The sequence below is a fragment of the Echinops telfairi genome, unplaced genomic scaffold (genome assembly GCF_000313985.2).
Source record: "Echinops telfairi isolate 266 unplaced genomic scaffold, ASM31398v2 ScPeMD7_8;HRSCAF=38, whole genome shotgun sequence".
Lineage (NCBI taxonomy): Eukaryota > Metazoa > Chordata > Mammalia > Afrosoricida > Tenrecidae > Echinops > Echinops telfairi.
In genome coordinates this window covers 8,928,829-8,941,423 of record NW_022103905.1, presented here as the reverse complement: position 1 = coordinate 8,941,423, position 12,595 = coordinate 8,928,829, and the positions used below count along the sequence as shown (strand labels likewise).

General features: G+C 36.0%; 1 protein-coding gene across 1 annotated transcript in view; it reads left to right on the top strand.

Moving 5' to 3' along the window:
- TRPM7 (transient receptor potential cation channel subfamily M member 7) overlaps positions 1–12,595 on the top strand; it is a 119,669-nt gene that overhangs the window by 78,741 nt on the left and 28,333 nt on the right. Inside the window, exons 22-27 of the mRNA XM_013006334.2 lie at positions 1,030–1,204; positions 4,104–4,230; positions 5,716–5,900; positions 6,732–6,864; positions 7,578–8,275; positions 10,891–10,955. Of these exons, the coding sequence (XP_012861788.1) occupies positions 1,030–1,204; positions 4,104–4,230; positions 5,716–5,900; positions 6,732–6,864; positions 7,578–8,275; positions 10,891–10,955 (1,383 nt within the window). The remainder of the gene's footprint in view (positions 1–1,029; positions 1,205–4,103; positions 4,231–5,715; positions 5,901–6,731; positions 6,865–7,577; positions 8,276–10,890; positions 10,956–12,595) is intronic.

The window sequence follows — 12,595 nt, the reverse complement described above, 5'->3', positions numbered from 1 at the left end:
TGTGGATGAGTGTCACTAGAGTGAGATGATGCTCACTTTTTTAGCTATAAATAGTAAGTAAAGAAATAGATGGGAATTAAAGTTGCTCCATGGCATGCTACTGAATTCTTGGATTCCTGAATAAAAATGCCCCAAATCACATGATTTAACAACAAAAATTGTTATTCAATGATCTAGTAGGTAGACTCTTCATTTTGCTGAAGATTAATGAGAGTTGTAACCTAAATTGCAACAGACTCTCACTTAAATAAACCAAACTCAAACCAAACTCATTTGCCATCAAGTTGATTCTGACTCATGGTGACCCTATATATAGGACAGGGTAGAACTGCCCCTTTGTGTTTCTAACACTGTAACTCTTTACAATAATAGAAAGTCTTGTCTTTCTACTGGTGATTTCCAATTCCTGACTTAAGGGTTAGCAGCCCAATAAATAACAACTGTGCAACCAGGGCTCCTCTTCACTAATATATTGTGACTTTTTTTTTAACCATCCATATGAATAATTCAGTTGTTGTTTAACTTGATCTTAGGCATAGACTTGAGGACAGGCACCATGGATTGAGAGTAGCTGAAAAATATGCTTTATTTTGTGAAGTAGACAAAGGACGGCTATTAAAAGGAAAGTAGTAAAGAGAAGCTGCACTTCTGTTATTAAAGTACAGCAGTTTCAAGAAAGAACCTTAAGGAAATTGAGGCTGTTGAAATTTATTTCCTTAAATCTTTTCACATTTCTGTACATTTTAAAAGAATCTCCATATATCCTAGCCATAGGCAAATTACATTGTCAACCAGTGAGATGGTTCATTAAATGGATATAAAGATGCCCATGGCTTGTTTTAGCTTCACAGATCATGTTTTACATAATCTCCTAGACATTAAAGTTTTATATAGTGAGGAGATTTTTTTTTTTTGAGGAGATTTTTTCTGAATGAAATTTTAGGAGTAATAGAAACTCAGAGTTAAAAATTATCATTTTAAAATGTTATATGTATTTCAACGATGTTTTTTTGTTTTGTTTTTAAACAGGTAGCCAATATGTTCTACATTGTAGTGATTATGGCTCTTGTGTTACTTAGTTTTGGTGTTCCCAGAAAGGCAATACTTTATCCTCGAGAACCACCATCTTGGAACCTTGCAAAAGATATCGTTTTTCATCCATACTGGATGATTTTTGGTGAAGTTTATGCATATGAAATTAATGGTAAGGATTTAGGTTTACAAATATTTATGCATTCCTCTTACAATGTTTTTTTTTTTCTTTTTAAAAGTCATTTATTACATTATAGTAATGTATATTTTCCAAAGTGATAAAATTACCAACTTAATCCCTACAAGAGCGCTAACAAAGATTAATTGAAAAAAGATATTATAAATAATGAAAATCTGAACTGTGCGGACTGGGGACCCAAAGCCCATCTGTAGGCAACTGGACATCCCCTTACAGAAGGGTCGCAGGGAGGAGACGAGCCAGTCAGGGTGCAGTATAGCTCCAATGAAACATATAACTTTCCTCTAGTTCTTAAATGTTTCCTCCTCCCCATCATGATCCCAATTCTACCTTATAAATCTGGCTAGACCAAATGAAGTACACTGACACAGATAGAAACTGGAAACACAGGGAATCCAGGAAAGATGAATCCCTCAGAACCAGTGGTGAGGGAAGGTGTGGTAGATAGGGGGAACCAATCACAAGGATCTACATATAACCCCCTCCCTAGGGGACAGACAACAGAAAAGCTGGTGAAGGCATACATCGGACAGTGTAAGACATGACAAAATAATAATAATTTCTAAATTATCAGGGGGAGGGAGGGAGAAAATGAGGAGCTGATACCAAGGGCTCAAGTAGAAAGCAAATGTTTTGAGAATGATGATGGCAACAAATGTGCTTGACACAATGGATGGATGGATGGATTGTGATAAGACTTGCACGAGCCTCCAATAAAATGATTTAAAAAAATCTGATCTAATCTTCACTTGAACAATAACATTTTTCTGTTTGCATGGGAAGTTCAGAATTCTGTACCTTTCTGTCTCATTTTTCTGTGGTACACTGTCTGCTGCTTACCATTGTGATCACTAAGACTCTGCCATTAGCATTAGGAGAAAGAGATGCTATCTTTCCACAGTCCACTTAGGAGGGAAACGGGTCTTTTGCGAGAACAAGCCTATTAAACCTGCCCTTGGTGTTCAAAATGGCTTCATCCTGTCTATCTCTAAGACATTGCTCTTAGCAAGAGAAGTGAAGAGACATGATTAGTTTAGACAAATCAGGATGGATTGGATATTGAATGTTTACAATGTTAGCATCAAAAATAATCTGTGAATCTTGAAGAGTTTGCAACATGTTGGGTTTTGAAGAGAATATCAAGTTTGCAATAGAACTGTAAAACCATTCTCTGCCTTTGTAATACATGAGATGATAACTCTCAATATAGATCAGCACGCCTACAACTGCCCTCTTGTTGAAGCCTAATCCCCATTGACTAGCTGCTTGAAAGAGAACTTAGAAATTAAGTCCACTGTACAATTTAATTATGTATGTTGGAATCTCATATTGTCTTAATAAGACTAGATAACTAGTGAGCATAGGTGATGCTAACAATTTTTAAAAAGACGTTCTATGTGAGTTGTTGAATATTTAAGTTTACTTCCTTCTTCCTGTCAGCCTTCTCCTTCCCCGCCATTACTTAGGTTGCTTACTGTCCACTTATTCTGTAAGTAATCACATCAGAAGGTCTCGATATAGGGAAAAGATTGTGCTTATTAGTTGCTATCAGATAATGGTTACAATAATGAGGTGTTATCAGCTTGGTCAAATTTTGTGTTTAATGGCTTCCTGATTAGTGTCATTCTGGTGTCTATTGTCTGTTTTTCTATATGTGGTTCTAGTTATACACAAGCAGTTCACTGATTACAAATGAGTTCCATATCTAAGTCTCTCTTTAAGTGAAATTTGTATGTTGGAATAATTAGGTATGACAATATCAGCCAAGTATTTATTTTAATATATAATTACATGAGGAGGCTTCAAAAAGTTTGTGGATAATGGAATTTTTGAACATCCTTTTTGAAGTGCCCTCATATAGTCTACCTTTCTGTGCATCAGAACTTTCGGATACATGAAAACATCTTTAACAATATTATTGTAATAATAATGCTTTGAAGTGTTTCATAAATTAGTGCCTGTTTATGACCCGTTCCGTTTATCTTTGAGTTTGTAGTATAGGCTTAATGGACTTGTTCCCTAACTATAGGTTGAGCATAAGTCAGGTGTTTGTACCTTGGGAACTGTGTGTAATTGTTTAAAAGCATTCTCTTTCTTGAATCTTGCTTCATCCCGTTTCTCTGAGTAGAATGGAAATAGATTCATAAATGTGTTTAAGGGGCTTATGTATTATCTATAGACCAGGTATTTCAAAGGAATTATACAACTATTAGGAGACTTTCATTAATATATATCAAAACAATTCATATACACTAAGTATTTAAATTCTTAGTGTATTGTAAATATTTAAATAAAACCTATCACGAATTCATGATTATTTCATTCTAATCCTTACCCTACCTTAATTGGTTTTCCTTTATTTTGTTTTTGTTTTTGCTTTACTTGATAGGTAGCATTCCGGTGGCTGCTTGCCCCAAAGTTTTCACAGGCATCTGTGAAACAGATGTTTACTTAATCAAAAATTCTTGAAAGTGAAATAGTGATAAAGGCAGTCTCTGGATTTTAAGATCTGTTCCTAAATGTCTTAAGCCCTAAAGTCGAATTGGTAGATAAGTCAGAACAAGTGCATCTGGTTCGTATTTAGCGTTTTAGAGCAAGAAAAGACTCAAAGCCCCTAGAGATTTTTTAAAATACATGTGGAACAAGTGAAGGGGATTGTACTGCAGTTTTTGTTGCAAGAAGGGTTAGGTAGGGGTTACTTAGATTTTTCAAAGTGAGGACAGGTTTACATAATGTAAAAGGGCAAGTAGAAGTTTTCTATAAGTTGGATTTCATCATAGGCTGGACTGCTTTTAAATGAACACTGTTTAGAAACTAACTATATTTGATTTGGTTTTTTGTTTTTAATTTTCTTTTTCTTTTTGACCCCCAGCATGTGCAAATGATTCCGTTGTCCCGTGGCTCTGTGGCCCTGGATCTTGGTTGACCCCATTTCTTCAAGCTGTCTACCTCTTTGTACAGTATATCATTATGGTTAATCTTCTTATTGCGTTTTTCAAGTAAGTGTTTTATTTAATTGCTTCTTATAATAAGATAATCTAACATACGAAACCACAAAACCAAACTTGCTACTATTGAGCCGATTCCACTTCATAGCAACCCTTTATTAAGACAGAGTTTCCAAGACTGTCACTCATAGAGTAGAAAGCCTACTCTTTCTCCCACAGAGTGGCTGTTGGTTTCAAACCGCTGACCTTTTGGTTAGTAACCCAACATTTAACCACTATGCCACCAGGGCTCAGTCCTACTTACTTCATAAGAATTATACAGAATTGGAGATCTAAAAATTTTATTGTGGCTTATATTATGAAAAGTGTTTTTTGAAAAAGTACAAATGAGCAAACATGAGTTTTCTAGTTCAATGAAATCTAAATTTGAAACTTTATTGTCTTTTACCAAGAAATTTTTCTCTTAATTAGACCTATATTTATATTTTGTGATAGAATATGCACTCAGTACAAAACAGAAAAGCAAATACTCCCACTCTTAATATTTTGATATAAATATCAATTTTATGAGGTTTTTTCCCTAAAAAATAATAAAACCTTTTTTTGAACTGCTTTCAACTAAATAGAACATCATGAACATTATCCCATATCAATCAGTATTCTTCCCCAACTTATTTTTAATGGCTACCCATAAGTTTTCAAACTGTTTTATTGTTCAATTAAGGTGTTATTTTTGTTCCCAGGAGTCACAAAACCAGATTGTAGTTGCCTTTTGAGAAATTTTTCAGTATTTCCCTAGCTTGTCTTTCTAAAAGTAGAATTGCTCAATGTATGTACACACATAACATTTTTAGAGTATTTTGTACATAAATCAAAATGGGCCTGGTTACCCAAAATCACTGCTAACACTGAGTATAATTAGATTTAAATGATTGACAACTTGATACTACGTTAAAAAGACCTTTTTATTTGCATTTATTTTGTTGTCTACTATCGAAATTCGATATTTTTTATGTTTTAGCCATTTTTAGAGGAGCCCTGGTGGTATAGGGGTTACACATTGAGCTGCCAACCTCAAGGGTCAGCAGTTCAAAATCCCCAGTTGCTTCGCATTAGAAAAATGAGCCTTTCTACTACTCCTTTCTACACTCCCAAAAAAAAAAAGAATTACAGTCTCGGAAACCCACGGGGATGCTTCTGCTCTGCCCTATGGGATCTCTCTTAAGTTAAAATCAGCAGTGAGTTTGGTTCTTGGTTTGAGCCATTGTCATATCATTTTTAAAAGTTAAAATCATGTGCTCTACTTTTCTGGGCATTTCTGATGAAGGCATTCATCGTTATCAACCGTTTGCCTTTCACTTGTTGCACGTACTATTTCTAGTTTCTCATTTGCCTTTGTGTCTTGTTGATGCTAGGGTATACGTTGAATTCTTATGTAGGACAGAATGATGATAATATCTCTAGTATTTAAATATTTATAAATTTACAATATGGCTGGCTAAGTTTTTTTTATTTTTTATTCTTTGTTTATTCAAGCAATGTCTATTTCCAAGTGAAGGCAATCTCCAACATTGTATGGAAGTATCAACGTTATCATTTCATTATGGCTTATCATGAGAAACCAGTTCTGCCTCCTCCACTTATCATTCTTAGCCATATAGTTTCTTTGTTTTGCTGCGTATGTAAGAGAAGAAAAAAAGATAAGACTTCAGATGGACCAAGTAAGTATAAATATATTAAGGCAAAAGTTTTCATTTGATCACTTAATATCAGCACTATATAGGCTAAAGGTTGGATTAGATTTAGTTGGTTAGTATTATAATAAAGACGTTTGTTTAATTAGCCTAAGCATAAAATAATTTTAAGTATAGTGATTCTATAAAGTGGAATTAGTATTGAACTTATTTTTAATATAAAATTTCCATTTGTTTTATTAAAATGATGATTTAAACCAGGATACTTTTGCTTTGTAAGCCATCCTGCTTAATGCATTCTGTACACTGCTAGAGACTAATCACCAACAGCTCCAGATTGTACAGTTGCTCTTCCCATTATACTCAGGTGGGTTACGGGTTGCATTCCTAACTGCAAAGTTAGTAGTTCAAGCCCACCAGGTGCTCCATGGGAAAAAGAGGAAGCTATCTGCGCCTGTAGATTTACAGTCTTGAAACCCCAAAGAGCAGTTCCCTCTGTCCTAGAATGTAACTATGAGTTGGAATCAACTCATTGGCAATGAATTTTTGTTTGGTTACTTACTGTGTTCATTTTTTACATTTCTCTACCTCTATTTGTGAGGAGAGAGGTGTGAGAAAGACGAGAGGAAGGTTGTGTGTAGAAAAGAAATCAGAAGAGGAGGAACTACTGACACTTGCTGACATCACACTGTGAGTCAAGAACAAAGAGATACTTAATGTGATGCTTTGGAAGCACAGCAGTTGAAAAAATATTATAGATAATTATGAATCCTAAATAATTCCCAAAAACTAATTTATAAGCTAAAATTTGATTGATTGATAGCCCTTCATTGAATTTTTTTTCATCTTTCCTTTTAGAATTATTCTTAACAGAAGAAGATCAAAAGAAGCTTCATGACTTTGAAGAGCAGTGTGTTGAGATGTATTTTAATGAAAAGGATGACAAATTCTACTCGGGGAGTGAAGAGAGAATCCGTGTCACATTTGAAAGGTTCAGAGTACTTTAGTTATAATTGGTTATGTGTCAGAATGGCTTCTACTAGTAACCTGTAGTCATCATCCAATTTTTGTGTGTCAAATAAGTTTAGTAATAGTTTTGCATTGTATATGGGGAGACATTTCAGTTCTTAGAATACATTAAATAAGTTTGTCTCTTGTGTTTTTCCTCTAGTTTCAGAGGACAGAGAAGAGTCATGCTCATTTTTAAGGGTGCAGGGAAAGAGTAAAACTAGCCTTGTTTTTGAAAACAACAGTTTCCTGTCATTTGGGCATGCTTATTACTTACATTGTATAATATAAGGGGCATCAAAAAACTTGTCATAAGAGAGTAAGAGATAAGATTGAAACTGTAAAAAAAAACTTGTGGAAAAATTCCATTATCTTTTCATTTAATTTTTTGAGGAATTTTTGGGTGCGCCCCTCTTAAGATGGTGTTTATGTCTATGTCATGTCATTCACATGTTTTGTGTGTGTTACTCTGACTTATATAGCATGAAACAACCTGTGAAGCAAAAGTGGTTTTTAAAACTTTGTGTATCATTATGATAGAACCAGCAATCGATAGTTCCTAAACATAAAGTGTGCCTTGTATAAATTAATAACCATCTTATTTTCTATCTTACCTGTTTAAGTATATGTCAAATTTCTAAGTTTATCATAATTTATTGAGATTACAAAAATCTTAACATTAATTTTTCCCTCTAGAGTGGAGCAGATGTGTATTCAGATTAAAGAAGTTGGAGATCGTGTCAACTACATAAAAAGATCATTGCACTCATTAGATTCTCAAATTGGTCATTTGCAAGATCTCTCAGCCCTGACTGTAGATACATTAAAAACACTCACTGCCCAGAAAGCTTCAGAAGCTAGCAAAGTTCACAATGAAATCACAAGAGAATTGAGCATCTCTAAACATTTGGCCCAAAATCTTATTGAAGATGGTCCTTTAAGGCCTTCTGGGTGGAAAAAACATAGCTCTTCACTTCCTCAGCATGGTCTTGAAAGTAATAATCCTTTCTTTAGTAATATGTGTATGAAAGATGGAAGAGGTCCTCAAAGTAGCATATTTGGTCAGGATTTACCTGCAATACCCCAGAAGAAAGAATTCCATTCTCCAGAGGCTGGTTCCTCTTGTGGTGCCTTATTCCCAAGTGCTATTTCGCCTCCAGAGCTGCGACAGAGAATACACGGTGCAGAAATCTTAAAAATACTTAATAAAAATCAAAAATTAGGTAATTCATCTAATAGCATACCACATCTATCATCCCCTCCAACCAAATTTTTTGTTAGTACACCATCCCAACCAAGTTGCAAAAGCCAGTTGGAAACTGTAACCAAAGATCAAGAGATTGTTTGGGCTAAAGCTGCAGAAGGAGATAATATCGAATTTGGAGCATTTATAGGTAAGTTTGGCAAACTTAGTATTTTTATATCGATAATGTCTATTGTAATTATCACCTTACAAGTAAAAGTAGTTAATTAAAACATTTACTTTTGTGTGACAAGTGTACTGCCTTTTCATAAATTATAGAAAAAATATATAGGAACCAAAAGTGAGGGAATAAGTTGAGTTGATCTATACTAGTTAGATTGGCACATTTCTCCTTGATACTTTTTTTATAATAACAGTGACTTGGAAAATGTGCACTATCTTTGGTTAAGATTCTTCAGTTGAATTTGATTCTTTCTTATCTAAAGAAACAAGAGACGTTTCTAAGTGCAAGGTACCTGCAAAACAGTAGAAAGGTATTGATGACCTGCCACTTACATATCCACAAAGGAAGACCTTTTAGGAAGAAATGCTCCTCAGAGCCTTACATATAATAGGCAATGATGAAGTATACACTTACTTTCGCACTGGTAACCTATTAGTGGCCTTAGTGCAAACTTTGAATGAAAGAGGTGGGAAGTGAAGAAGCCAGGCTGTAGTGCAGTGTCTAATGGAAGGAGAGAACAGAGCCAGGGGTGGCTTGACAGTAAAGGCAAGAAGGAAAAAATAGCTAGAATTGTGGCTTAGATGATGAGGTTTTTTTCCTTTGATTTTTAATGGTAATGAAGGCTTAAAAGTATAATTAAATGCTGGCAGTCTGCCATATGGAAGAAAACATCAAAGAGGGGATACTTCATAGAGTAAGCTAGGACCCTAATGTTTGAGAGAATATGGTGTCCTAACATTCTCCTACTGGATTAGTAAAGGTGAAATACTTAGAGAATCCTTAGAATACAACATGGGTCCCAGAATAGAAGTTTGAGCATAACCAGAATGCTCCAGGGTATGAATGATTTAAATTTCCCATTGAGTGCCTTCCCAAACTTGTCTTTAACACTTGTTCTAACCTTCCCAACTTGTACACTTTTCTAGTCTTGAAACATGCTTAGCAATTGTTCAAATAAGCCCGTTCAAAATCTCCATAGGCACCAAGAAGGTCAATCCTGCATGTTATCTAGGCAATAAGCCCCTTACTTTTAAAAAAAAGCCTCATACTCTCTACTGCTGCGCTTAGTGGAGTTCTCTATGGATCTAGAGACAAACTCTATGTAAAATATATCCTAATTTATTGTTTTTAAATTTATTTTAGACTCTTGATGTATTAGCTCTAGGGAGTGTGTGTGTGTGTGTGTGTGTGTGTGTCCCCGTATACACTATAGGGGCTTCACAGAGTTTGTGGGAAAACTCCTTTGTTATTTAATTCCAGTTTTGCACAAGCGTTTCAAAGCTCACTCATATTGGTACAAGTACATAGAGCTTTTATATTCTTATTACATGCATACCTCATTTTATTGTACTGCATGTTAACGCTTCACAGAAGCTAGCAATTGAAAGGTTTTTGCAAATTGAAAGTTTGTGGCAACCCTGCATTGAGCAAATCTGTAGCAGCATTTTTCTAATAGCATGTGAGCACTTTGTGTCTCTGTGCCATATTTTGGTAATTCACAACATCTCACAATGCTATTGCTTATGTAGTGCTCACAAAGCTTTTCCCATGCACTGGGAAACCCAAATACTCATGTGACTTGCTTTGTTGCAGTGGTCTAAAACTACAGTGTCTCTAAGTACACCTACGTTAATAGTAAGCCCTTTCCTTTTCCCTGTTTTCTATTTAAATTTCAAACTATTTATTGTTCTGTGAGAGGGAGAGAGAGGGGTGAAAGTTTACATAGCAAGTTGGGTTTGTGTTAAATAGTTCATGCATATTTTGATCCGTGGTTTGGATTGCAATCTTCACAGTGTCACAGCACTCTTGTACTTCTGTGTGGTTACTGTTCCCCTCTGCCCTTCTTTCCAGTCCTTCCCTGTCTTCAAAGTTTATCCTTGAGCCAATGGTGTCCTTTTGCTCCCCCATGGTTGGTTGCTCTCAGGATTACATACCACCCTTGGTGTCTTTGTGCACCTTTAAAACCTGTCTTTTTTATGGCTGAAAGTTGAGCTATGGTGGGGAGTTTGGTTCCAAGCCTTAAAGGGTGTCTAAGGTGCCACAGTCCTGGGAGCTCTACAAGTTTCTGTCAGACCAAGTGAGCTTGTATAGTTTTGTTTTGTTTTTATGACTTTGAGATTGAGTCCATACTTGTCTCCCCCTGTATCCTGGCCCTTCTGTTGTGATCCCTTTCAAAGTGATCAGCACTTGTTGCCAAGCATCGTCTAGTAAGTTCTTCTGATCTCAGAGTTGTGGCAGCTGAGGGTTCACGTGCTCCATTAGCCCTTTGAAGTAATTATTTCCCTGTGTCTTTGACTTTCTTTACTCCTCTTTCCTCTGGACACGGAAGGACCAGTTGTTGCAGGTTATATATTAGATTCTTTCATGAGACCTTTAGCTTTTATCATTATGTAAATATAAACTCAACTGCTGATTTTAGCCAACTTCTTGGCACATATTTTCGATGTTTTGACCTGGACTAGAGGAGGGAAAAAATGTAAGAAGTCACTTGTTATATACCTTTAAGGCAATGACATTATTTTAACAGACAAGGGGAAACAAAGATCTTTAATGTAATCTTTTTTTTCTCCTTGCTATTAAAGGACACAGAGATAGCATGGATATACAGAGGTTTAAAGAATCATCAAACAAAGTGAAAGAGATATCTGTAAGTAAATCTTTGTAAGATAGCACACCAGAATTTTTACCTTATGATTTGGAGCCTTGTTTCAAATTGGGTTTTGTTTTTTAAATAAAAATGGGGCCTTAGCAGAGACCATGAGCAATGATATCATGTAGGTATTTTAAGCTATGGGGAGAAAAAATGAACAAATAGCTTGCCATATCTTATATTAACAAGGAATTTAAACTTTTAAAAAATCACCTTTGGGCATTTCTTTATTAAAACATGTTTCTTTCTCCTTATGTTCGTGTCGTTCCCCTGGGCCCCACCTCCTCTGCATGTGCATGCTCACACCCCCACACACACACATAGAACATTTATTGAGGACCATTCTTTTCCATACCCAAAAGTGGATTGACTCTCAGAGAATGTGCAGTGTAGCAGACGTTGTGAGGTGCCTTTGTCAGTTCTGACTCTTAGTGACTCCATGTACACATCGAATGAAACCTTGCCCGGTCCTGTGCCATCCTCACAGTTGTTCCTACGTGCAAGCCCACTGTTCACCACCACTGTGTCAGTCCGTCTTGTCAAGGGCCTTCTCTTTTTGACCACCCCCCTACCAAGCAGACCTTCTCCAGGGGCTGGTCTCCTGACAACATGTCCAAACTATGTAAGAGAAGTCTCGCCATCTTTGCCTCTAGCGAGCATTGTGACTGTATTTCTTCTAAGACAGATTTGTTTGTTTTTTGAAGAGTCCATGGCACATAAAGCATTAAATGCCAGTAATAATAGAGTGTGTGTACGCAGCAAATGGTAGACAGCCAATGATTATTTTTTAAGGACGCTTTAAAATATTCAGAATACTTGATAGAAAAGATGAGATTCCTTTCTGAAGATGTTTTTACCTGCTACTTAAAAATATATTTCATCACGTTATATCCTTACGCATAATATAGTAGTTAGACCTAGACCATAATTAAGATGACTTGGGAAAGTTTTAGCTTCTTCATTAGCCTTAGAGAACATGTTGTTAGGTGCCATCAAGTTGGTTCTGACCCATAGTGACCGTATGTATGCCCAACAGAACTGAACGCTACCCTGTCCTGTGCCATGCTCACAGTTGTTCCTATGCCTGAGCCCACTGCCACTGTCAGTCCATTTCCTCCAGGGCCTTCCTCTTTTCTGCTGCCCTGCTGCTTTACCAAGCCTAATGTCCTTCTCTAGGGAGTCACCTCTGTCCTGCCATCCTTGCCTCTAAGGAACATTCTGGCCGTACTTCTTCCAAGACAAATTTATTTGACTTTTTGGGAGTCCGTGGTGCATTTAATAGTCTTCACCAGCACCATCATTCAAATTCATCAATTTATGCATAAGGTTTTCAGTGGCTACTTCCTCCAAAGTGGACAGCCAACTCCTTTTTTCATAGTCTCTTCTGAGCTTAGTTTAATGTTTGTTAATTAAATATTGTAAACAAGATTTTAGTTCGTGATTGTAGGCAAATGTAATGATTGCGTGTTTTGTTTTCCTTGGTCATATTTGCTTTTACCATATATACTCGAGTATAAGCTGACCCGAATATCAGCTGAGGCACCTAATTTTACCACAAAAACTGCATTAAAAATGTGCTGAGAAAAAGGGGAGCAGAACAAGGAAGTCCCGAGGGAATACCAAAAATAGACTTTGAC